At 49.0% G+C, this 27,136-nt stretch overlaps 1 protein-coding gene across 2 annotated transcripts in view; it reads right to left on the reverse strand.

Annotated features, from left to right (window-relative positions):
- Positions 1–1,473: 1,473 nt before the first annotated feature.
- Dip2a (disco interacting protein 2 homolog A) overlaps positions 1,474–27,136 on the reverse strand; it is a 90,310-nt gene continuing 64,647 nt past the window's right edge. For both annotated transcript variants that reach the window (XM_042695299.1, XM_042695300.1), the window contains 17 exons: positions 23,216–23,330; positions 20,572–20,773; positions 19,373–19,482; positions 19,184–19,264; positions 17,745–17,868; positions 16,249–16,370; positions 15,998–16,109; positions 15,006–15,115; positions 14,419–14,549; positions 13,762–13,930; positions 13,349–13,519; positions 11,681–11,742; positions 10,912–10,969; positions 8,378–8,452; positions 5,953–6,127; positions 4,391–4,514; positions 1,474–3,297 (listed from right to left, as the gene is read on the reverse strand). In XM_042695299.1, coding sequence (XP_042551233.1) covers positions 3,045–3,297; positions 4,391–4,514; positions 5,953–6,127; positions 8,378–8,452; positions 10,912–10,969; positions 11,681–11,742; positions 13,349–13,519; positions 13,762–13,930; positions 14,419–14,549; positions 15,006–15,115; positions 15,998–16,109; positions 16,249–16,370; positions 17,745–17,868; positions 19,184–19,264; positions 19,373–19,482; positions 20,572–20,773; positions 23,216–23,330 — 2,194 coding nt within the window. In that variant the 3' untranslated portion in view covers positions 1,474–3,044. The remainder of the gene's footprint in view (positions 3,298–4,390; positions 4,515–5,952; positions 6,128–8,377; positions 8,453–10,911; positions 10,970–11,680; positions 11,743–13,348; positions 13,520–13,761; positions 13,931–14,418; positions 14,550–15,005; positions 15,116–15,997; positions 16,110–16,248; positions 16,371–17,744; positions 17,869–19,183; positions 19,265–19,372; positions 19,483–20,571; positions 20,774–23,215; positions 23,331–27,136) is intronic.

Consider the following 27,136-nt stretch of genomic DNA (forward strand, 5'->3'; position numbering starts at 1 on the left):
GATATATATATATATATATATATATATATATATATATACATATAGTACATTATACACACAGCTGCTGGAAGAGCCCCGGCAACTCAGGCAGCAATACCTGCCTTTCCTAAGGCAGCACTGTAAGAGAACTCTGTTCCCACAGTGAACCCTGCCACACTGGGTATCGCTGGACACATCGCCTAGGAGCCACAGACACCCACCCCTGTCCAGTCGCCACAGCAATAGGCACCCCTGGGTCAACACTAGCTTCCAACACAAACTGTGCTGCAGAATGGGGCTCATGTATACCAAGCCCCACTGCGGTGCCCGGTGAAGCAGACGCAGTGAGACCCACCCATCACGTCAATGGCAAACTGGCAGAGCAGCCAGATCTCACGAGGATCCGAGGAAGGCTGCAGGGCAGTGTCACTGATCCAAGTAGCTACATGGAAAGAAGGGTCTGGAACTAGTGGAGGGAGAGCTTTCCTTGTTCAGATCATCAATGTCCAGAGAGGATAATGGCCACAGTGCATCATCTCATGTGAAAAGAGCCCTGTGGCTCAACTTCACTTCTCTGCACAGAAAACATGAACCCAGGTGGCCTTAAAACTCCTTTCTATAAAGAGAGATGCCAGAGGGAAACACTGGGAGAGAGCAAGGGAAGGGGTGACATTGTCCAAAAAGAAATGTACTCATTACTTCACTTGTGTAGCTGCAACTCCTATGTACATCATCTTTACAATAACAATAAAAAAGAAAAAAAATAAGAGAGAAATCACACTTGAACAAACCCACAGCAATCAGCCTAACATCCAGAGCCTGCTGCTAGTGAGTGGGAAGTACCAGTCCTTCCTGGGAAACTCAGCCTCTTATGAGGAGCCTGCAGTCAACGTCTTGTAAACAGATCTTGCCAAAGTAGGTACTCTTCCAAGGGACGGGCCAGAGCCCCTGCTGCCCCGACAGGAGACAGGACTGCACTTAGTTATTCACACGTGGAACTGGAATTATCCTCAAGACCTGGAGTGCTGTGTCTCTGCACACCCAGCAGCACAGCCTGATCCACTCAGAATCTATGGGAATCAAGCCCACGCAGCAACAGCATCATCAGGGGAGAGCATGCACCTGACACCTCAGAGACAGCAGCAGTGCGAGAAGGCACACTGCACCAAGCAGCCACCAAGACGGGTGAAAGGTTTGTGTCACCCAGTGAAAGTGTGCAGTTTATTACCTATAAAACCAGATTATAAAGTATGTGATTTTAATTTGTAAAAAACTTTTTAAAGGATAAATCTCTGAGGTTTATGTTAATAAACACTAGTATTACTCAGAGGAAGGGTTGTAGGTTTAAATTTGTCTTCTTTACACTGTAATGTGCATTCTAAATTTTGTGCAATAAACCTAACTGCTTTATATATTCTGAAAGAAATATGTAATAAAATGCATCCTACCTGAGGTCATTTTAAAAGGCTTTTTACACATCTCAAGATGCAGAACTACAAACAATTAATAGCTTTTATTAACATAACAATATTAAAAAAACTAGTGTGATATACAGAATTCCCAGAGAGTGGTCGTAAAACATTTGAATACAATTCTTAAGTCTTAACTCAGCAGATACTTTGTCTTAGGCCATTGGCCTCTTACTACAAAAAGCTCCCAGTTTTCATTTGCTATAAAACTACAACATTGAGATTGGGTTAGGTAGTTTTGTTCCTTTCTCAATCATTCAATTGTAAAGAACATCTATTAGTCCACTGCTGAAACTTCTGGATGCCAAATAATAAGTTACACAGATTCTGTACATAATTTCAACAGGATTATTCGACTTCCAGAATGCTGCACACACTAAACCACAGTTCAACACCATGGGCAAACAGGGCTACTATGCACAGGGCTACCTGAGGCAGACGACAGACAGAAAAAAAGGAGTTGGCCCAGGAGGCTGGGCTGTGAAGAACTGGCAACAGGTTGTTAGGCACTGGTCCAGGCCAATTCTCAAAAACAATTGGCTATTTCTGGGAAGCATGCATGATTCCTACACTTCCTCACCTTCTATCTCCCCAAAACCCAACACCTTCATAACATATTCTTTAATTAGCTATATAAAAATAATCTCTTCGAGTCATGCTAGACTTCAAATCCTTAGATGTAGCTAAAGGATTTTATATTCTTTTCTTTGATTTAGGTTCAGTATAATATCACTCAGATTACCTATGTTTGAATAAAGTAACTGAGAACGATTTGGCCCTATTTTATAGGCACACAACTCAAAGTGCAAAGGCCAACAAGGCCTGGAATCCCCAGTGCAAGCCGCTTGGGCAGGGGCATGGACTGCACATGGGCCTCAGGCCTCAGATCTGCTCACCTGAAATAAAAGCAGGAATTCAGTACATCCGTGAGAGGAATTAATATTGTGACATTATGAAAATTAGCCGCTTAACTAAATAGCATGGAGCTATCAAGAGGAGAGTGATGTTACACTCAATGCTGGTTTTTCCTTCTGCAACCGTCTAACTGGACAGTCCAAAGTGGCACTTACGAGCATTAGTGACCACATGTGCAAACAACTGAGACGAGGAGGAGCCCCGATGTGAGGGGGTCCCCATCCCACTACCCCTGCGGGCTGTACATAGAAGTGAGGCAGCAGTGTGCTGTCACCTCCAAGATCTCTCCAGCATGTATTCTACACGTGAGCCTGTCCTTTCAAGTAGGAACTTTAAAAATCAGGTATTATATCTTTAGCCTAAAAAAGTGCAAGCCTGCAGTACAGCAGAGAATGGCTACAGAAGCAGTGGCTCAACAACGCCACACCAGACCTTTTCTTTCCTTCTCAGTCACCCCATTTTTTCCTGGCTTCCATGGATTGTTAAATGTACTTGGAAGATCCAAAATACTTCTTTAAGGAAATACTTTCTAAAATGAGAGTTGGGTACTGTTGCGATCGGTGAAGCACAGGAAATGTCAAACTGCTGAGGAGACTTGGACCCTTTCCCCAGGGTGGGGATGGCAGGGCAGCCACTCCTGGAAGTCCCCGCTGGCTCCCATGCCAAGGTCTGTCAGCGCATTCACATGTTGTAGGCCACATAGATGGGATCCAGCTGGTCAGCCAGGAAGCCGTCCCGCAGGTGCATGCGCTGCTTCTCGCCTCGGGAGTTGATGGGGATGACACCAGGGTCTACAATGACCACCACACCTACCACCAGGTAGTGCTCCTCCAGCACCACGTTGGTCACCAACGCCACCAGGTCCAGGGCCTCCTGCTCCAGCCCCTCCAGCTCCACCACCACCACAAGCAGGTTGGTCCAGGTGAACACGGCACTGGAGGGACAGATGGTCAGATAGCTGAACAATTTTGGGGCCAGTAGAGGTTTGGGAGGGGGAGTCACAGGAAGAGGGAGATGCTGGCTTACATTCACCCATACCACACTGCTGTTTCATCCCCTTACAAGATGATCTGTTCTAAGTCAAGTCCTAATAAAAATCAAGACCATTATTTGACACTGAAAGCTGAACCTGTCCCAATGTAAGCTCCCTACAAAGTAAAGAAAATGTGAGTCATGGCTGGGAAGGTGGCTCAGTGGTAGAGTGCTTGCCTTGCATGAGGCCCTGGGTTTGATTCCTCAGCACCACATAAGCAGAAAAAGCTGGAAGTGGCAACGTGGCTCAAATGGTAGAGTGCTAGCCTTGAGTTGAAGAGCTGAGGGACAGCGCCCAGGCTCAGAGTTCAGGCCCCAGGACTGGCACAAAAAAAAAAAAAAAAAAAAAAGTAAAAGAAAAAAGAAAATGTGAGTCACCAAACTTTTTTTTTTTTTTTTTTTTGGGGGGGGGGGGTCGGTTGTGGGGCCTGAACTCCGGGCCTGGGCGCTGTCCCTCAGCTCTTCAGCTGAAGGCTAGTGCTCTACCACTTGAGCAATAGCGCCACTTCCGGCTTTTTTCTTTTTGCTTATGTGGTGCTGAGGAATCGAACCCAGAGCCTCATATATGCAAGGCAAGCGCTCTACTACTGAGCCACCTTCCCAGCCCTCACCAACCATTTTAAATCAAGACCACTACATTTAAAGTAGAAACACTTCAGGATATAAATGGTGGAAATCTTCCATTTTTGCCTGTATATATGGGCCTGTCTCTTGGTTTAAGATCAATCAGGAAAAGAAAAGGACAATCAAAATGCCAGTGAGAGAAAGCAATGAGGTGTCTGCCTCTGGTTCTGTTTCAGAAACATGTTCAAAAGAACCCATAAATCCAAGTCCTTTCAGAAGGGTTGGTGGCCACCAATACTTTCTGAAATGGCAACCTAGCTCTACCTGGACCCACCAAGAGTGAGCGTTTGCCTATGGCCCAATGGGCCTGGCTTCAACATCACGCACAGCATTCATGCCCGAGGGCCCAGTGCGTAGTGTGGGACTCTTACCATTCTGCGATGCTCCTATGTGCTCGGATCACAGAGGTCTCGATGTCAATGGGGTGGTACCGCATCCCTCTCAGCTCCAGTGTTTCATCCAGAGACCCAACAACATACAGTGCATCGTGTCGCTCTGTGAACAGCACATGGGTGCCCATGCTCAGAGCACAACATACAGTGCATCATGGTGCTCTGTGAATAGCACACACGTGTGCCCAGGCTCAGAGCATAACATACAGTACATCGTGTGGCTCTGTGAACAGCACACGGGTGCCCATGCTCAGAGCACAACATACAGTGCATCGTGTCGCTCTGTGAACAGCACATGCATGCCCATGCTCAGAGCACAACATACAGTGCATCGTGTTGCTCTGTGAACAGCACATGGGTGCCCATGCTCAGAGCACAACATACAGTGCATCGTGTCGCTCTGTGAACAGCACACGGGTGCCCATGCTCAGAGCACAACATACAGTGCATCGTGTCGCTCTGTGAACAGCACACACGTGCCCATGCTCAGAGCACAACATACAGTGCATCATGTCGCTCTATGAACAGCACATGCATGCCCATGCTCAGAGCACAACATACAGTGCATCATGGTGCTCTTTGTGAACAGCACACGGGTGCCCATGCTCAGAGCACAACATACAGTGCATCGTGTGGCTCTGTGAACAGCACACGGGTGCCCATGCTCAGAGCACAACATACAGTGCATCGTGTCACTTTGTGAACAGCACACACGTGCCCATGCTCAGAGCACAACATACAGTGCATCGTGTGGCTCTGTGAACAGCACACGCGTGCCCATGCTCAGAGCACAACATACAGTGCTTCATGTCGCTCTGTGAACAGCACACATGTGCCCATGCTCAGAGCACAACATATAGTGCATCGTGTCGCTCTGTGAACAGCACACACATGTCCATGCTCAGAGCACAACATACAGTGCATCGTGTGGCTCTGTGAACAGCACATGCATGCCCATGTTCAGAGCAGGTGCAGAGTGAGTCTGCACACTCTGCTGTGTGTGCCCCAGCAGGGGCCCTCTGCCAGCATCATTTGGAATGCACGCCTCTGCAAAGAGTGCTAATGGAAGCAGAGGGAGCTCAGTCTCACCTCTCCTGTGGGGAACAACCTCAGCAAAGTGACAGCAATGTGAATATGCATTTTAAAATAACCTTTACCTATGGAAACAGGGTAGCAACTACAGGCTGCCAGAAGCTCTGACTTGAACTGGCTGCCGCACCCAGACTGTGTCAGAGTGGGAGACCCCACCCAAGTCTGGGGCACACCCACCCATGCAGCACCCCTGTACTGGCCAGAAGGCAATGCAGCCTTATCACCAACCGCAACCACTGGCCACCCTCAGCACACCTTCAGCAGAGGTCAGGGCCTCAGACAGTAAGGGAGAGAAAAGTACTGTTCAGAATGAGAGCATGCCATTTGCCAGACACTGAGCCACACCCATTACAGCAAGGAAGGGCTGGGGCAAGTAACTGTTCCCCTGGCTCGAGATGCCGGTGTGTGCCCTGGTGTCCAAGGCAGACCCTTTGCTTTCACCCCCTCACCTCCACTGGCATCAGTAAGCTCGGTCCTGCGAAGGAAGCCAAGGTAGCCTGTCCTTGCCCAGATGGTCTGGGTGTCTCCAAAGCTCAGCCGGGCACTGAAGTGGTCAGCATGAAGGGCCTCCTCTCCGTAGACCGTGTGGTACCCAGTAGCATTGTGTGGGCTGCTAACCCAGATCTGTGGAGTCCAGAGGACAAGAATATGGACAGGCTGCACACCCCTGGTACAAATTCTACCCCAGGACACCCACTGGCTGAGGAGAATCTCAGAAAAACACTGAATGAAGTGGGAGGTGCCATCATCTTCCAGATCTCTTGATGAACAAACTCAGAATTACAGGGACAAAGAGCAAACATAATTTCTCTCCCTCAGATGAAGAATGGCTTCTTTTGCCCTGCAGCAATACCACTAGTTCACTGTCCTCTGTACTTGTCCTGCAGTGACACGGCCAGGTCACCGTCCCCCGTACTTGTCCTGCAGTGACACGGCCAGGTCACCGTCCCCTGTACTTGTCCTGCAGTGACACGGCCAGGTCACCGTCCCCCGTACTTGTCCTGCAGTGACACGGCCAGGTCACCGTCCCCCGTACTTGTCCTGCAGTGACACGGCCAGGTCACCGTCCCCCGTACTTGTCCTGCAGTGACACGGCCAGGTCACCGTCCCCCGTACTTGTCCTGCAGTGACACGGCCAGGTCACCGTCCCCCGTACTTGTCCTGCAGTGACACGGCCAGGTCACCGTCCCCCGTACTTGTCCTGCAGTGACACGGCCAGGTCACCGTCCCCCGTACTTGTCCTGCAGTGACACGGCCAGGTCACCGTCCCCCGTACTTGTCCTGCAGTGACACGGCCAGGTCACCGTCCCCCGTACTTGTCCTGCAGTGACACGGCCAGGTCACCGTCCCCCGTACTTGTCCTGCAGTGACACGGCCAGGTCACCGTCCCCCGTACTTGTCCTGCAGTGACACGGCCAGGTCACCGTCCCCCGTACTTGTCCTGCAGTGACACGGCCAGGTCACCGTCCCCCGTACTTGTCCTGCAGTGACACGGCCAGGTCACCGTCCCCCGTACTTGTCCTGCAGTGACACGGCCAGGTCACCGTCCCCCGTACTTGTCCTGCAGTGACACGGCCAGGTCACCGTCCCCCGTACTTGTCCTGCAGTGACACGGCCAGGTCACCGTCCTCCATAACTGCCCTGCAGTGACACCACTAAGTCACTGTCCTTGGAGCATGTGTACAGAAGTACTGCACATGCTGTATCTCACCATGCTGACAGTACAAGAGGGCTAGGTTGGTCTAATGTTCACAGCAGGGGCAGGTTAAAGGGGTGGGGGTCACTCAGAGTAGACTGAAATAGAGCAATGGCCTGACAAGACAAAGGGTGCACCACGTCCACACCAGCCCATGCACACGTAGTCACGTACACCCATGTGGACGGCTCACATGTTTGTGTGCATCCATGCACAGACCAAAGGCTAGAGGCATGCACAGATAGTCCAGGGTCACAGGGCTCCTAAACACAGGGCCCATGCAGAACCCAGACAGCTCCTCAACACTGAGACCACCACCCAGAAGTATCCAGAAGAGGTAGCTGCCATGAGGGAGGGGCTCCCTGTCCCTCTTCTAGACTGGAGTTCTGCTAGCCAGGAACTGGGGTGCAAGGGGGTGCGTTTCATGCCATTCACACTCAGGACTAGGGCTGAGGGCAATTTCTCACACGACACTGGTACCGTGAGGGGAACCACGGCTTCACACGCTAACCTGTCTGGTGGAGTAAGCCCAGGGGGTCTGTCAGTCACAGAACACCCAGGTACCACTCACTGCAAGTTCCCAGGCTGGCCTCACGGCAGAAACCAAAGAGTGTCCGTGCCCAGCTGAGGGAAGGACAACAATTTGAGCGTACATTCCTCAAGTGTGGGGACTAGGGCAGGGCCTCCCACTTCTGTAACCGATTAGCCTGGTTGTTCAGGATGTGGTCTATGCGAACACTGAGTAAGGTGAAGGGCTGTCCATGTACTGCCTGCAAGTGAGGCTGCCCACCGCCAGCCTGTGAGGACCCTGCCTGTCCAGGTCTGCGGGCCACTACAGTAAGGCCTCTGTACAGCCAGGGCCCGAGTCTCTGATGTAAGGTCTGGTGTGGCTGTGAGCCCTGTGCCCCTACCTGGTCTTACTGGGACACTGATGGGCTCTGCTAGGCCCCTGCTCTTCTGCTGCTCCTGGTCCCTTGACCTCCCAAACCGAGTCTCCCTCTGCTGGCAGGGTAACCATAGGGAGAGGTAGCTTGACCTATGACACCCTGAAACCCACATAGGTCTAGGAGCACACAGCTTTTGGAATCCCACACATATGTGACCACATGGTTTACAACGCTTCAGTCTGGGGCAGTAAAGAAGAAGAGCAAAGCCAGGGAGCCTTAGCTAGCACTCACCTCGCCCAGGTGTGAGTCTCCAAGGGGCCCTTTGGTCTCAGTGTGTGCAATGATGACCTTTACCCCGGGAAGGATCTGGAAGAAGAGAGCTGTTAAAGGTCCTCATTGGAGAAAATATATAATACAAGACTCCTGGTGCAGTGGTGCTGGGAACAAAGCTTCCCTTGGAAACCAGTCCAAGGACTGACATGCTCACAGCAGGCTGCAAAGTTAAAAAGCCACTCTAAACCTAACTTCAAATTTTTTTTAAAAAAAGAGAGATTAACAGATGATAGAAATAAGTTGTAGCCAGACGCCAGTGGCCTATAACTCCTAGCTACTCAACAGGCTGAGATTTGAGGATCACGGTTCAAAGCCAACCCAGACAGAAAAGTCTCTTTATCTCTTATGAACTACTCAGAAAAATCCAAAAGTGGCACTACGGCTCAAATGGTAGAGCACTAACCTTGAACACAGAAAGGCTCCGAGACAGAGTCCAGGCCCTGAGTTCAAGCCCCAGGACCATAAAAAAAAAAAGAAAGAAGTTGTGAATCTGAACAAAATAGCCCTAGTTCTTGCGAACACGGCCTGTCTTTCTTTGTTGGGAAGGGAGGGGAGTATTCTGGTTTAACCTGCTGACCCTGGGCATCTACTAAGGCAGAGGACCCTCTGCCACCACCAGCAGGCAGCCAGTCTTGTGGGAGGGTCAAGTCTGTCAACTGGGTTGAGCCTCCTCCTTCCCCAGGGCCCTGCCTATTCAGAAGGCCTGCACTGTGACTATATACTGACTAATGCAGCCTGGGTGGAGGCTGTGTCACTGTGCATGCTCCCACGTCCAGACCCAGTGACTCTTGGGCTCAAGATAGATCACCTGCTGCACAATCTTGGCTATGTACTGCATCTCAGTCTCACAAATATGAAACAGGGCAATGACAGTGTGGACCTCATGCAGATGGAACAGGGGCCAGGGACCACGAGAAGGGATGTGCCTGTGGTGGGCCCCAGGCCCTTCGTTGCTCTGTCCTGTCCTGCTAGCACTGTCCCATCTCCCAGAATGCAACTGGAACTCCTATCCTCTCCCCTTGTGGCTCATCTTAACCCTAAAGTCAAATCTCACTTTATCAGCAACACAGTAGAGGGAGGGAAAAGAAACAACAAAGGGGTAAACCCATTACAGTACAGCCACACATAGCAACATGGGAGCAGGTACTGAGGGGACTCTGAGAATTGTCACACAGAGAAACATGCGAAGCTGACACAAAGGACTGCAACAGCGTGCATGAACTCCAGCTCAGAAGGGGCCGAGGGTCTCAGCTCTCCACACAAATGGACCGCTACTCTCTGGACCACATCTGATCTGGCTCTCAAATGGTCTGTTTCTCAAAGAGACTGCAAGATGGGGACAGGGAACGTGAGCTTGGTGAGACTCTGCCCCTTCCTATGCTCATCTGTCCCTCAGCTCTAGCACAGTCTACTGGCCTCCCAGTAGCTCCCACCTGGGCAATGCCATAGTACCCAGGAGGATCTGCGTGCTTGGGACTAGCCCTTGGGTCCCCAGCCACACTAGGACATGCTGCCTACCCCTCCATAACCTGTCAATCTCAATCTTCTTAGCCATCCTTTTGGACCTTTTCTGGTTCCAAGGATGCCTGGTCAACTGAGCCTATATCTGCTGATCCCTTTGAACAGCTCTGGGTTTTTTGTTATGTGCCTGTCCTCTTGGGCTTGAATTCAGGGCCTGGGCACCATCCCTGATACATGTGTATATGTGTGTGTGTGTGTGTGTATATATACATATATATGTACTATGTGTGTGTGTGTGTATGTACATATATATTGCTTGAGGTTAACATTCTACCACTTGAGCCATAGCTCCACCTCCGGCTTTTGGTGATTAGAGATAAGAGTCTCACATACTTTCTTGCCTGGGCTGGCTTCCTGAGTAGCTAGGATTACAGGTGTGAGTCACCAGCGCCAGGCTCAGCAGCTCAGTTTTAACCTGAGCACCCTTAAGCTGTCTCATAGCTCCGCCCATTCTTCCCCATTCCAGAATCAATCCCTGCAGTGAGCCATGAAGGAGCCTCTTCTTTGCTGCCACCTTGACCTAGGCATGAGCTCCCCGTCCTCAGTCCTGGGACAGCCACCGCTGTGACTGGAAGCTGAAGGTAGGGTTTACCCTTACTCCTCAAGCTGTCTCCTCCACTACGGCCTGCAGGTGTCTCCCTTAGGACCCCGGCTATGGGGGAGCTGGGTGCCTGTGACCACTCTGTGTGGATGCAGGCCAACCAGAGGCCGGTCTCCCTGCAGTCTCCCACCCCCTGGCGAGCAGCAGCTCCTCTGCTCCCACCCTCGAACTCTCTCTCTACAGAGATCCATGTGTTCCCAACTTAGACTGGTTTCACTCTCGGTGCCTGCAGTGAGGAGGAAAGTGCAGCCTCCCAGCCATGCCAGAGGCCAGCCAACATGTACACCAGGAGCGCATGGTCACAACTGCCCACCAGGGGGTGCTGGCGATGGGACTGGCAAGCTGGAAGCATAGGAATCCTGCGTGCTACCTTTCCAGACTCCATCAACGGCAGACTGTGCGGAGAACCCCGTTCCACCAAACGAACCCTGGAATTGCAGGGGAAGATTTCAAAATAGAATTCACTTACACAGACAGTAATTCCCATTAAAAAAAACAATCAACTCATAAGGTGATGAGAGGCTCTAGGGTAATCTGTTGCCATAAAGCGTCTTAGGCAACAGTCTGGGGCACTGAGTTACCGATGGCCCTGAGGCCTTGAAGCACTGGTCCCAGGGCTACTTCCCGTCCACACTATGCTCATGGCGGGGGCTGTGCTGTGGGCCTGCCCAGGGGACCCAGCCAGTGAGCCATACCAACTGTTTGCAGTACAGCTACGTGTGAGGATCAAAAATAGCTTTCAAGGAAGGACCCTGAACATACACATGGAAGGCCAGCAACACATAAAGTTCTTAGGTAAGAAAGTTCTTGTCATTAGCTGGTTTTCCTGTCCCACGAAAGGCAACTATCTAATGTATGGTCGCTCCTATTACCTGCAGCACTGTATGGATTAAATACAAAGAGTGTTTGAGGCAGTTCTGGGAGAAGTCCATCTCTCCCACAGCCTGAGTAAGCCCACAGTGCTGACCCTGGTCTCAGTACACACGGCCTCAACTCAGCCAGACATCTACTGACACCTGGGCCTCTGGAGCCCAACACGGCCAGCTGTTCACTAGTGCATTGGGCCTTGAGATACATTCAGGGCACACACGGCCTGTGTCACTTTGCTCCAAAGAGGCAGGCAAGGAGAGGGGCATTACCTGTCATGGCGTAGGGCCCGCATGTCCACGTAGACAGTTGTGGGGTCTGGGCCTGCTGTGCCCTGCAAGAATATCAGAAGAACTTCCTTCAGGACCCTCACGGCCTCAGCGTGAGGGCTGCCAACACGGGCAGCTCTGCTCCTTGCAGCCAGACTATCCCAGAGAGCAGGGTCCTGGACATCCACCCATATATCTACATGGCTTGACAATTAGGAGTGACACATGCAATAATACTGAATGGAAACGTCAGGTCACATGATTTTCATGTCAGCTCTACCAATTTCCTATCCCACTGGTCTACTGATATGAGGGAAGCCTCACGGTAGCCGGGGACATTTCCACCGGCACTGACCAGGGACCTAGCACAGGGGAGGGTCCACTCATGAGACGGACTCTCATCTTGACTTCCAGGTCTTGCATTTGACATTGGTCCTGATTAAAGGACAGCTTATAAGGAATACTGACTAAGTGATCGTCTTCATCAGTATCACCTCCTGAAGATCTCAGACATCCCACCTACATATACCCTGGAATAATTAATCCTCTGAACTGAGAATGTATAGGCAAAGTTTTACTTGTTATTGGTCCTGGAGCTTGAACTCAGGACCTGGGCACTGTCTCTAATGCTTCCCTCCCCCCCCCCCCCCCCCCCACTGCCTCGAGGCTAGTGCTCTACCACTTGAGCAACAATTCCACTTCTGGCTCTTCAGTGGGTTAACTGGAGATAAGAACCTCACATACTTTGCTGCTTGGGCAGGCTTTGAACCATAATCCTCAGATCTCAGTCTCCTGAGGAGCTAGGAATATAGCTATGATCCACTGGTACTCAGCTAGTTTTACTTTAAAATATGGTTACAAAGGAGCTTTTGTAATAGGTCAAGTGGTATCTATGGTGACAAATAAGCTAGCAAAGGAAATAGGTACTAGTCTTGAATCCATATAAAGGTCACATGAACTCATGGGGAGGCAGGGGGATAGAACAGAGGCACCAACAAGGTGGAGGGTGAGGTCAAGGATCATACCTGCTCAGCCAGCTTTCCCAGCCTGTTGGGCTGACAGAGGCCAAGGCGGCCAGCAGAGGGAGACAGGGAGGAGACAGCACAGGAAACAAACAGAAGGCCACAGGCCACATGAGAAACACGTGAGAGAAAGCAAAACACATCACAGTATCTTGAAGAGCAAACACAGGTATTCCATGATGAGCTCTGGCATCATGCTTGGCACCCAGATTGCAACACACACAGGCTAGATGCCTTCCCATATATCCAGCATGGAGCAAAGGAGCAGGTTCAGGTCTTAACTCAGAGCCACCAATCAGCACAGGAAGGAACACCAAGGCGAGACCCAGTCAAGTTCCTCACTCCCAAGGCCTGAGGCTCCAAGTGGAGAGCAGGCCGAGGCTGCTCTGACACACGCAGCCTCTACATGGAGGCCTTCCCTGCCAAATGACCGCTCTGAAGACAGCCATGTGCTGAACAGGTACTTCAAGGGCCCAGAAAAGGACCCCATTCTGCTCTGGAGAAGACATGTCACTGCCTCTGAGCTATGCCTTTTCATTTGTTCAAGACCCAGGTAGGCAGAAAACTTCATACTAATGCCAGCCTGGGAACCTGTGTCTCTGACTGCACCTGCCACAGGTCCTGGTGATCCCGGGCATGGCCACCTTACCTGGAGACAGATGGCCACATTGACCCTGCACCCGAAGGTGGTGCTCACAGCACGAGCCGGCAGGCCCAGGTCCTTGAAGAGCTTGGAAAAGGACTGTGTCAGCGCAATTCTGGGCCGCTCCTCAGCCACCACCATGCAGGTGCGCACACACGACAGGTTCACCCCCTTCATCTACGAAGGAACAGGGAGCTGGTCTACAACGAGCAGTCCAGGGCTCCGGGACCTTCCGGAAGGTCCCTAAAACATGTGGTGTTTGCCCTAGGTCTGAGCGTACAAGGCAAAGAAATATAACCCTGTTTGTTCCCTCAGCCTGTCTTGATCTAAGAATTTATACTTGGTGTCCCACCTACCCACTACGCCCTTCCTCTCCACTGAATGTGCAGCTGAAGGAGCCCCACAGTGCAGGTACTTACCCGGAGAGCACCAGTCTGTGTGCCCAGGCCCTTGGTGCACATCTCCATCACTGAATAGGAGCAGAAGGTGACGCGGGCCTTGTACTGGCTGACGGCTGACAGCCACAGGGACACATTGCTCTCCAACTCCAGTGGGGGTACCAGCACTGACTGGTGTCCTGAGTAGACACTGTTGGGAGGTGGGGGAGAAGTTAGGAAAGAGCCAGCCACTGGGTGTGGGACACACTCTTTCCTTCCTCAAGGACACTGCTTCTCCAGCCAGGACGGCACAGGCTTGCTCAACGTCCAGGAGCCGTACTGTGGTGTTTAGTCTGGGAGTGACATACAAGGAACCTGGCTTTACACTTCAGAAGCATCCATGGATACTCCGTGCTGAGGGCTCCTTCTTCCAAAGAAGGCCCTCGCTTCACAGCTCTCGACAAATTAAAGAGATCCTTCTCAATAACTAATAATGGATAGCATCTGTGGCTAATGAAAACTCTTTTTATTCTTTTATGCCACCGTAGGCCCACGCTCCTATCTGCCTCACCCTCAAATAAGCCCACTTGCGTTCCTATCTGCCTCACCCTCAAATAAGCCCACTTGCGTGTCCCCTCAGCTTCCTGGGTGTGCAGTTGCTACAGGGCACAGGCCTGGGGGGGGGGCCTCTGCTCTCACCTGCAAAGACACCACAGTGCAAAGCCCAGGCCACAGTAGGGGTCCAGGCAGATGGCAATCTGTCTCGAGGGGTACAGTTCACACTGCAGCTTTATGGAGCGGCACAAGGCACTTGTGGCTGCGTGAGACATCTGAGGAAGTGGAAGAAAGACCTGCTCAGCGGTGCAAGAAGAGGGGTCAGCACAGAATCTGCTCTGAGTCAACATGGCAGGAGGCGGGGGGGGGGGGGGGGGGGGAGGCACTACACTATAGCAGCACAGCTTCTTCATCCCCACAGAACCTGATAATGCTCTGAAAGCAGTACACTAGGATCTCTGAGCAAGATTCCAGGACAGCAGAGTTCTTTAATTACCCTCTTAGTGCCTAGGAAAATAAGACTCATCAAAGCTGTCTTTTCCTAGGGGCTAGTCATACATTAGAACAGCTAGACATTACCATAAAACATCGATTTTAACACAAATTTTAAAAAACAATACTGTTGCTCTGTGCTCTGCATCACAAGGATCTGCTGGAAGCTACATCAGCATCACTCTGTCCATTCCCTTAGTGGTCAAGGCTAGAGCAAACAAGGGCTCAGCAAGGCCTACCTTCACCCCTGCCAAGATCCCAGTAGTCGACACGCTGAAGTCCAGGTAGGCAAGCACGTCTGGGGAGGGCGGTCTGAAAATGCTAGCTACTTTCTTTTTTGGTATGTCATCTGTTAAACAGAAGACATGAGTCACATTTCTGTTCCTGCCCATACTCTGTACAGGTAAAGGCTTCAGCCTCCACAGGCAAGAGCGGGGGAGAGGAGGGCAGGGCTGGTTTTTGGTTGGGAAGTTGTGCTGTGGCAGGAGCGCTCCTGTGTGTGCACATGGGAAGGCTTCTCCCTCCAGGGAGTGTGGCCTGTGCAGGTTCTTCAGGACTCTCAGAGTCTGTGGAGACTGGGGGAGTGGGGAGAAGTGGGAAAGAAAGAAAGAAAGAAGAGAGAGAAAGAAAGAAAGAAAGAAAGAAAGAAAGAAAGAAAGAAAGAAAGAAAGAAAGAAAGAAAGAAAGAAAGAAAGAAAGAAAGGAAGGAAGAAAGGAAGAAAGAGAAAGAGAGAAAAGGAGAGAAAGAAAAAGAAAAAGAGAGAAAAAGAGAAAGAAGGGAGGGAGGGAGGGAGAGAGAGAGAAAGAAAGAAAGAAAGAAAGAGAGAAAAGGAGAGAAAGAGAAAGAGAGAGAAAAAGAGAAAGAAAGAGAAAGAAAGAAAGAAAAAAGGAAAAGAAAGAAAGAAAGAGAAAGAAAGAAAAAGAGAAGGGAGGGAGGGAGGGAGGGAGAGGGAGAGAGAAAGAAAGAAAGAGAGAGAGAAAGAAAGAGAAAAGGAGAAAAAGAGAAAAAGAAAGAGAGAAAAAGAGAGAGAGAAAGAAAGAAAGAAAGGAAGGAAGAGAAAGAGGGAAAGAAGACCAGAGAGAGAAAGAAAAAGAAAAGGAAGAAGGAGGGAAGGAGAGAGGGAGGGAGGGAAGGAGGGAGGGAGAGAGGAAGGAAGGAAGGAAAACAAGTCCTACAGCAGAGGAAGAGAAGGAGTTTGTCCTGGTGAGTCCAGCTGTTGGAGACACTTACCCGTGTCTAGGATGGTTGGCCAGGTCCTGATATCCACAGCGGTGGCTGCTTCCTTGGACTTGAGCAGCCTTGTGATGGCCTGGGTGCTGAGGACGCAAACAGACTTGCTGACCTGTGCCACATGGAAGTGAGGGAGGGTCTAGGTGAGCCGTGAGCTTTGTCCTTCACCTGCATGCCACCTTACAGCGGTGGTGATACACAAGGAGGGGTCTATGGATTCCCACCCAAGAGAAGCTACTGAGAAAGCGCACCTCCACAATCATCTTCACTGTTGGCAGAGTGGTACCTAGGTTCTGGGGGTGTGGAGGCCTCACAGTAACAGGCACGCAGCCACAATATAGGCAGCCGTAGAATGCAGCAATGAGGTCTACCCCTGGAAAGAGAGAACAGGTAGTGAGCCCAGGGATTACAGCATGGGTATCCAAGTCCAGGCCTGGTAAAGATGACCTAGAATACTTGTCCACAGAAACAAGGGAGAATCAAGCCAAGATTTCCTTGTGAGATTCCTTGTGAGACAGCCATGACTGATTCTAAACTGACCTGTATTTATGAAACCTGGCCTGTGCAGACAGTGTGGCAGAGAAGAGGGTATCTTCTACTCCCTCGATGGCCAAGTGGCAGAGGGACTAGGGTGTAAGCAAGAAGACTGAGGCTGCATAGTTTTGGGTTTGTTTGTTTTAACCAGTCCTAAGGCTGGAACTCAGGGCCTGGGCACTGTCCCTGAGCTTCTTTTGACCAAGGCTAGCACTCTACCACTTGAGCTACAGCACTACTTCCAGCTTTTTCTGTGTATGTGGTACTGAGGAATTGAACCCATGGCCTCATGCATGCTAGGCCAGCACTGTTCCACTGAGCCACATTCCCAGACCCGAGGCTACAGAAAAGTCCCAAATACTCACCTAGGCAGCACTAGACACATCCCTGAGCACTGGGAGGGTGCACAGGTCTTCACACAAGACCATGGAGGAAAACTGCTGCGACAAGCTGTCTATGACAGAGGTTTCCAGCTGTACCTCCAGACCTCCATGGTCTCAGAGATCCCCGGGGACAGTGCTGTAGGCTTTAGGCTTCCTGCTCCCTCACCCATACCAGGCCCAAGGTTTAAATTCCCCAAGAAGCTTGGAGGAAGTCATGCCATGCTTAAAACCCATTTTCCAGAGTTAGTCTGACTCGTTTGGGTGGGAATAGACAGAACTACATCCAAGCAGGAGGAAGGGAGGGCAGCAGTCATTCCAAAAAGGGGGCAAGTGACCACATGCCAAAACTCCAGCTTATACTTGAAAGCCACAAAGGTGGCTGCACACACCCACATGGGTAATGCTGAATGTCATATGGGATACAGCAAGTGCATGACCTTGGGATGTTCCAGTCTTGTCATTTCTGCCCTAAATAGGAGGCTTGGGTGTGTGAAGAAAGAGGCTCTGTAGAAGAAGCTGGAAAAACAGCATGTACCAAGAGCCAGTTGTCCCTAAGAGGCAGTCCTGTTAATTTGATATTCTGGCTCTGCTCACTGAGGAGTCCAACTAACCATGGCAGCCCCAGATTCCTCAGGACTAGATCCTGCTCTGGATAATCATAATGGAGCACCTGGGGAGATGAGCATACCTCAGCCCAGGAGCAGGAAGCATGGGATAGACAGAAGTCCCTCAGAGGACCAGCTACGGGGTCCCGGCTGGCCACAGGGGCTCCTGCTGACACCTAAGATGGAGCAGCACATGCCATAGGAGGGCCCCAGGTGTACACTCACCTGGGGGGTAGACCAAAGCCACATGATCCCCTGCGTCCAATCTCCCCTTCTCCATTAGAGCAGCTGCCACTCTTTCAGCCCTCTTGTGCAGCTGGACACAGGTGGCAGTGCTGGTGACTGTGCCCTGGGAAGGCAATCGATTCTGTCAGTGTGCAGACACAGGGAGGTAGAGAGTGTCGATCTGAAGACTGAGCCTCTGCACACCTGGCTCTTGTGATCAGGCACCACATGTCGACAGCCCTGGGTAATGCTGGTGTCAGCTAACTGCATGAAGCAGAGGGACAGGCACCCCACTCACTGGACAGAATCGGGACTGACAGTATAGAACACCTTTAGCTGTTCCAACCAATCACTTCTACTTCAAATACATCACAAGTAATAATATAATAAGTATCTAAGTTCTCTTTAACTATTCATATCATCTTTCTCTTTCTCTTTGAAGATGGTGATAATTTAAATTATCACCATAGTACAAGATTCTGTCTCAAAAAAGCAAAACAGAAAAACCAACCCTGAGTGAGTACACAGCATTTTCTTACAGCTGGTATCATGCTATGGCTCACAGGGACTCATGTATCCCTGCTCATACTGGGAGAAGAGGATTATAGTCTCTCCCTTTGTGGTTGGCCTTCTGAACATTTGTGATTTAGGGGAAGAGTTAAATGTCTAATTTGGCGAGTGTTTCAAAATAAGAAATATGACACTCCTAGTATACAGTGTAAAGCACGCAACAAGGTATTCAAAATATAAATTTTCCAAATACACAGGCAGCAGGCTCAGAGAATAAGTAGTATTTGTCACTTCAAAGCTAAAAACAAATATAAAAAGTCTACATTTCAAATAATGCTATAAAATCTAAATACCTAAGTTTTACCACACAAACATTTCCTTTAAGCTTACAAATCTAGAACTGTGTGTGTGTGTGTGTGTGTGTGTGTGTGTGTAATTTTTATTGGTCGGTCGTGGGGCTTGATCTCTGGGCCTGGGCACTGTCCCTGAACTCTTCAGCTCTAGAGCTGAGTGCTCTACCACTTGAGCCACAGCACCACTTGCCATTTTTTTTTTCTGGTGGTTAATTGGAGATAAGAGTCTCATGGACTTTCCTGCCTGGACTGGTTTTGAACTGCAATCCTCAGATCTCAGCCTCCTGAGCAGCTAGGATGACAAGCATGAGCCAGCGGTGCCCAGCAAACTATTTATATTTATACTATCTTTAATTAAAAATGGAGATGAGAATTTTCCTGCTACATACAAAATCAACAGAAGGACTATTGTGTTGCTTGCACAAAAAGACAGGGCCACACAAGGAAAGCAGAAGACAGAGAAAATATCTTGATGAGGAGCTGTGCTATTCTTTGAACACGAGGGTAGTAAGGATCCTGGAGTAACCAACTGAAGAGGGCGTCCCAAACCTGGCCAAGGCACAGCCTTGCTCGCACCTTGGCACTCAGCAACAGGAACAGTGGATGGTCAGGGGTGGTGTGAGCCCGCCACTGCAGCACATCGACCAGGAACGGGGACTGCAAGAGGAGGGCTGACTTAGCACAGGGCGGAGGTGGAGCTGCAGACCCACTACCCTGGGAGTCAAATGCTACGTGACCTCCCCTCTCCCAGAAGCCACACATTACCTTCCGAGCCTGGTCACTGTCCTCTAGGTGGGCCAGCTCTCTTCCAGAGGCCTGTGCAATTCTCTTTCCAGCAACCAGGTTCCCAACAATCATTGAGGCTGGTCCAACCTCTAGAAATGGATTCTGAGTGAGAAGATGTCAACTTCCAATCTAAATTTATCATGTGACTTGAAACGTGCTTGCATTAGACATTGAACTCTTTTCATAAAATTATTCAGAAAACCAACCACACATTTATGCTGAGTGACAAAGAAACTTTCTTTTCTAATATAAATGTCATGTGGAGAAATGTGGGACCTCAACCCTTGGGACCAAACCCCAAACCCTTGGGACCTCAACCAAATTCTTCACATATTTTTAGTTTATTGTATGCATAAATCAGAAAATTAAATATTGATGAAATTTATTTTATTTAGTAATAAAATAATGTGTCCAGCAGGGCACCAGTGGCTGATGCCTGTAATCCCAGCTATTCAGGAGGCTGAGAATTGAGGATTGAGGTTTGAAGCCAGCTTGAATGCAAAAGTCTGCAAGACTCTTATCTCCAATAAACTACCAAAAAGCTGAACGTAGAGCTATGGCTCAAGTGGTAGAGCACTAGCATTGAGCAAAAACATCTCAGGGATAGTGGCCAGGCCCTGAGTTCAAACACCAGGACCATCACGCGCATGCGCATGCACACACACACACACACACACACACACACACACACACACACACACACACTCACACACACACACACACACACACACACTAGAAATAATAATAATAACAAGGGTGATGTGACTAATAATTAACAAAAGAAAAATAGGCTTGTGCTAAAAATTTATGTAACCAAAGCAATGGCATACTATACATACAGTTAAAGCTGTTTTTAAAACTAGTTTTCAAATGGGTAATATCAGGGTGGGAAACAGACCACTGAGAAACTTCCAAGGTGCCATCAAACCTGTGGCCAGTCACAGGGCTGACACTCACTGCACAGTGGTCCCAGCAGGGCCCCTTCCTTCCCATAGCCCAAGTCTGCTCATGGGTGTGCATTCGACCCTCCAGGAGCCATCTCCCAGCTGCCCACAGCTAAATACTACCTCAGATTTACCATTACAATTGTCCCTAACGGGTACCACTCGAGGTTCTAACCATGGTGTGACTACTACCAATTTTAAGACTAGAGAGTCATACTGTTAGGTACAACTAACCTGGCTGTTTCTGACGTGGTTTGGGGAGGTTGGTGACACAGGTGTGAGGGCACATCAGCACATTACATGGGTGCAGTGTCCCTTCCAGAAAGCGCTGTTTGGTTTCAGAAATGTGAATCCCTCCAAGAGGAGCCTTGGGCAAGGTGTTGGCAGGAACCAAGGCCAGGCAGTACACCCCTACCTGATGGATGCTGTCGATGGCCTAGAAGGCAAGGACCCTGATGAGCACATGCTACCAGCCCAGGGTCTGGAGAAGCTGGAAGCAGACACCACGTGGGACAGAGAGGTCCAGGAGCAGAGAATCTATGGGATGTGTGGATAAGTGAGAGGGAGTAGAAAGTGTGAATATTTCTGACACTCAACCAAGAAAGGGGAATCGCACGTATACACACTGTGTTAACTACAAACAAAAAGACATGCACACACACACACACACAGAGTATGCACACACAGGCAAGGAGAGACACACACAGTGCATGCACATACAGATGGTGTTACTCAGAACAGGGAGACCCATGCACACATACACAAGCTTTCACACATAGAGAGAGACACGAGGAGACCACTTGCTACGTACATAGGCAATGGGCACTCACATAAGGAGTCACCCAAGAGTAGAGGGACACACACAAGTCTGTAACTGCAGTGCATCTGTCGGGAAAGGGTGAGCCAGCAAGAACAGAAATGTCTGAACAGTCTTGCTTTTGGATCTAAATCTGGGACCATGCTTAGGATGGAATGTCAAATTTTTAAAAGCAGTCCCTCATAACTGAAAGTAAAATGAAGCTGGCGAATGGATCGAATCAGAACTGGCTGGTGACACAGCTCCAAAGGTGCTGTCTAACAGGACTTCGACAGCCTTCACAGTCAGCCCCAGCAAAATGTCCAAGGGAAAGTGTAAGGCTATGTGAGCCACTCTCAGGGTCTCTGTCTTTGAAGCAGTGTGCAGAGCGTAACAGTGGGGGCAGGGTGCCCTGGCCTTACTCACTGACTCTGCTCATCAACGGGGGTCAGGTTAAATGAAAGGCTTATGGGCTTGAATGTACAGTGACACTCACAATGTACATTATCTTACAGGTAAACCAGCAGACAGCATTTCTACTCTTCCCTCTCAGATGGGCCCAGGGACAGAGACCAAGACAATAACATCAAGAATATCCAGTGCATCAAGCCAGTAACACCCAGTAGCCTCTGACATTGGACCCCTTGTTGCACAGGACAAGTGTCCTGTGCCTCTGAGCTTCCTGCTTCTTCTACAACCTTGGAGACACCAGGAGATGTCAAGGGGTTTCCACTGCCCTCTGAAAGATAAAACCCACAGCTAAAACATACAAAAACATAGCCAAATGTTTTAATCCATTAATTCGTGATGAAACAAACCAAAGTGACTCAAGAGTCATTCCTAAATGATTTGTTACTTTCACTTAGGTTTCCTGTACAACCAGCCTCAGGTACTCAGCTAGCTGCTGCAGCTGATGATGAAGAGGGAACAACTGAATCAAAGTCTAACTAGGCACTGGTAGTTCACACCTATAATCCTAGCTACTCAGGAGGCGAAGATCTAGGGTCACTGTTTGAAGCCAGCCTAGACAGAAAAGTTTGTGACACTCATCACCAATTAATCACCAAACAGGGCAAGAACTGGAGCTGTGGCTCAAGTGATACAGTACTATCATTGAGCAAAAGAGCTCAGAGATAGTGCCCAGACTCTGAGTTCAAGTCCCAGGGATGGCACCAAAAAAAAAAAATATCTCATACAGCAAAGACAACATATCACAGCACAGGATATGGGAGTGCCAAGCCAAGGTGGACCACAGAGTTCCACAAGTCACCTTCCGGGGGGAGTTTCACCAGGAGAATGGCCATAACTTTAATGACACCTCCAGACACAGCCACCAGTTGACAGTAATCACAGGGGACAGAGGACACATTCAGGGACACACAGCTGTGAAGTCACAAGTCAGGCCAGAGAATGCTACCAGAAAACTTGTTTTCTCCTGAAGTGAAGTGCAAGGAAAACGATGAACCTATTCTAAAAATGCCTTAAAGATTTGGTCTAATCAGCTGTAATTTGTGATCTTGTTTCGATTCTGAGTCTAAGAAACTAGAAAACCATTAGATGACTGAGAAGTTTAAACACTGATTAGATGTTTAATTGTATCAAGTATTACTGGGCCAGCACAGATGGCTCATACTTAGTGCTCCTTTGGGGGACTGAGATCCAGAGGACTGCAGTTCAAGGCCAGCAGGGCAGAAAAGTCCATCAAACTCCATCTCCAAACGAATCAGCAAAAAGCAAGGCAGGAAGAATGGCATAAATGGTAGAGCACCATCCAAGCAAGCCAGCCAAGTGAGTATGAGGTCCTGAGTTAAAACCCCTATATCCATACACACACAAAATTTACTGCTAATTTTTAAGGTATGTTGATGGTGTTCCTGGTGGTACAGATGCAGCAGGAGGCAGGATTATAGGAACCCAGGAGCTAAGACACTATTCTCTTTATACCTGACATATTTGAAATGCTCCGTAAAACCTACTAAGAGTTAGGGAATCACACGGTGAAGGAAAGGCTCTATGGCACAGCCCTGTCACTACTCAGTACCCTCCAGAGGCTGTGAGGTGTGCCTGGCTGGGAGCACCCACCTGGAGCACTCGGCTCATCCACTGGAAGCTGTCCTCCTCGGAGGCCTCTGGCCGCTGCTCAGCCACCAAGACAACCCGGTCATCACGCAGCACAGTCACAGAGAACACAGCAATCCTAGGGGAGCGGCAGAACACAGAAACTCTTCCTCAGAAAACATAGGCTACACCAGTGCCTCAATTCAGTCAAGTCAAGGGGCTGCTTGCTTCAAGTTCATAAAGTGACTCAGATTCTAGTCTCCTTGAATAGAGCTGAAATAAGTTTTCACTCACAAAATAAGAGAGGTTCAGTACTATGCATGGCTTTTTGTTTTCAATCCTGGGGTTCAAATTCAAGGCCTTAGGCTGCTAGGCAGGTGTTCTACCACTGGGTCACACCTTTAGCCCCCTTTCCCACTGGTTTTGAGATACAATCTTGCTTCTTACTCATGTACCTTGGTATTCCTATTTGTCACTATTTGATATTCCTATTTCCCACAGTAGCTGGGATGACAGGGACATGCCACTATGCTCAACTTCTGCTGAGACGGAATCTTGTGGACTTTTCTACCCAGGCTAGGGTAGAATCCTGATCCATTATCTCAGCCTTTGATACAGCTAGTGTTAAATTCAGAGTCAGGTACTCTTATCTTGAGACTACGAGACAAGTGGCTTAATCTACAAACACTTCTGCCTTGTCATTTCTTCTTAGCCAGCTGCACTCACATGGTCAGCACCAGATCAAAAATTGATATCTCTGAGCTGGACACCCATGGCTCACGCCTGTAATCCTAGCTGCTCAGGAGGCTGAGATCGGAGGATTTCAGTTTGAAGCCAGCCCAGGCAGGAAAATCTGTGAGACTCTTATCTCCAATTAACTAACAAAAAACCAGAAGTGTTTGGGAGGGCAGGGGCAGGGACACAGAAATGGAGGGACAAAGGTGGAACACATGCAGCAGTGGTACTCACTGTATACTATGTTGAAAATGAACTATGCAACTTGCGGGTGGGGATGCAAGGGGAAAAAGAAATGTACTCTTTACCTGACTTTTGTAACTGCAATCCCTCTGTACATCACCTTTATAATAACAATAAAAACTAAAAATATAAAAAGAGCTAAAAACAAAGCAAAAAGCCAGAAGCAGAACTGTGCCTCAAAGTGGTAGAGCGCTAGCCTTGAGCATAAAAGCTCAGGAACAGTGCCAGGCCCTGAGTTCAAACACACACACACACACACACACACACACACACACACACACACACACACACACACACACACACACACACACACACACACGGCCCTGATCAGGAACAGTTCCAGGCCCTGAGTTCAAACACACACACACATACACACACACACACATACACACACATACACACAGCCCTGATCAGGAACAGTGCCAGGCCCTGAGTTCAAACACACACACACACACACACACACACACACATACACACACAGCCCTGATCAGGAACAGTGCCAGGCCCTGAGTTCAAACACACCCACCCACACACACACACACCCACACACACACACACACACACACAGCCCTGATCAGGAACAGTGCCAGGCCCTGAGTTCAAACACACACACACACACACACACACACACACACAGCCCTGATCAGGAACAGTGCCAGGCCCTGAGTTCAAACACACACACACACACACACACACACACACACACAGCCCTGATCAGGAACAGTGCCAGGCCCTGAGTTCAAACACACACACACACGGCCCTGAGTTCAAGACCCTGCACCAACACACACACACACACACACACACACACAAATTTAATAACTCCATAAACAAATTAGGGCTTTGAACAGGTATCTCAATCTAGCTTCCTCCCTACCTCCAACTGTAACTCCTTTCACACATTACCTATTAAGTTACTTTCCTACCAACCCAGTTCAGTCAACTCTACTATTCTTTAGATCCACAACCAATACCCTAACCTGTAATCAAGGCACAAGTCTCTAGTTTTGATGAATGCTTCCCTCTGCAGATTCTTTCCCTCCCATAAACTTGTGCTATCTCTCTATTCCCCACACTTTTTTAAACCTAGCAGCAAGAATGACAGAAATCATTCCCAGATACTGGCTGAGGAGTCTGGCAAACTTTTCTACCCATGCTGACCTTAAACTACAAGTCTCCTGATCTCAGCCTCCCAAGTAGCTAGCATGACAGGTATAAGTCAATGGTGCCTGACTCTAAGCACACATTTTTTAAGAAATATTCTTTTATTCTTAATGTATTCAATGTACTTCACTGTGCACAGGTTTTGTTTGAAAGTTCAGTTGTATTTTTCAGCACAACAGATTAAATCTTTCACTAATGAGTTAACCTACTCATGCTTATTGTGACTGATATATTTGGGCTTGCTTATACTAGCTTACTTTTACATTATTCATCAAGCCTTTTCGTGCTGTCTTTTTCTTCTTTTGGACTGAGTTGGTATTTCTATCTTTTCCTTCAGAAAACAAGAAATCCCTCAAACTCTCAGGCTATTACATCTGTCATTCTAACTGGGTCATTCTCCTGCCATCAGTGGGTATGCACGTGTGTGCAGATGCACGCATGTACGCACACACACACACCACTCATTGGATGTTATATCCAACTGATTACTTCTAGTTCATTTCCTCCTGTCATTATTCTATAGCACCTCCTAAATTTTCAAAAGTGTTTTCAACACAAATCTCTGTGTGTGTGTGTGTGTGTGTGTGTTGGTCGTGGGGCATGAACTCTGACTTGGGCGCTGTCCCTGCTCTCTTCAGCTCAAAGTGAGCCCTCTATGGCTTGAGCCACAGCGACACTTCCGGTTTTCTGGTCATTCTGGTAAGAGTCTCATGGAGTTTCCTGCCTGGACTGGCTTTGAACCGCGGTCCTCAGATCTCAGCCTCCTGAGTAGCTAGGATTACAGGCGTGAGCCACTGGCGCCCAGCTCAACATAAATCTTACTAAGACAAAACTTCTGAAATTCATATGCCTGAGAATATTTTTATTAGAATTCCATAATTAAGTGATAATTTAGATGGACATAAACTCTAACTATTACTTCCCTATCGTCCTCTTGAGGGGAAGATGTCTGCTCAGACATCCATTATGGGAAGCCTGTCATGTTCTTCACAGCTTCTTCAGTTTTCCATGAGCAAAGACGTGCTGTGCCAGGGCCTCTGCGCACCTGGTTCCCTAGCCCAGGAGCCCTAACCTCCTACTGCCCTCAGACTGCCTTCTACTTCCTCTGAGCTGCCATCTAGATACCCTTCTTCTCTCCTATCCCTCTCTTCATAATCTGTCAGTCATGGGTCTTGAACTCTGGGCCTGAGCACTGTCTCTGCATTCTTCAGCTCAAGGTGAGCATTCTACCACTTGAGCCACAGGGCCACTTCCAGTTTTCTGGTGGTTAATTGGAGATGAGAGTCTCACGGGCTTTCCTGCTCAGGCTGGCTTTCCTCCTCAGACCTCAGCCTCCTGAGTAGCTAGGATTACAGATATGAGCCACCAGTGCCCGGCTTCTTCATAATTCTTTTTCTTCACTTCTGGCATTTTTTAAACATATGTGCCAGTACTAGGGCTTGAAGTCAGGTCTGTACATTCTCATTGGCTTTTTCACTCACGGCTAACTACCACTTAAGCTACACCTCCAGTCCACTTTTATTTGATGGCTAATTAGAGGTAGAGTCTAGAGGATTTTCTGCCCAGGCTGGCTTCGAACTTTAATCCTCAGATCTTACACAGAATTTAGGACAGCTGTATTACAGCTGGTGTATGATAGCAGGTAAGAATAGAGGTAGCACAATTACTGCTACTGTATTCTAGTAGCTAGGATTATAGATGTGAGCCACTGGTGCCTGGTGTGGCATCATTTCTTAATCTGAATTTTCATGTTATCAGTTAATTCTCTGTATTCATTTTATTTACTCCATCAACTATGTTCTG

This window comes from Dipodomys spectabilis, unplaced genomic scaffold (assembly GCF_019054845.1).
Source record: "Dipodomys spectabilis isolate Male_0828 unplaced genomic scaffold, ASM1905484v1 ptg000184l, whole genome shotgun sequence".
In the NCBI taxonomy this organism is placed as follows: Eukaryota; Metazoa; Chordata; class Mammalia; order Rodentia; family Heteromyidae; genus Dipodomys; species Dipodomys spectabilis.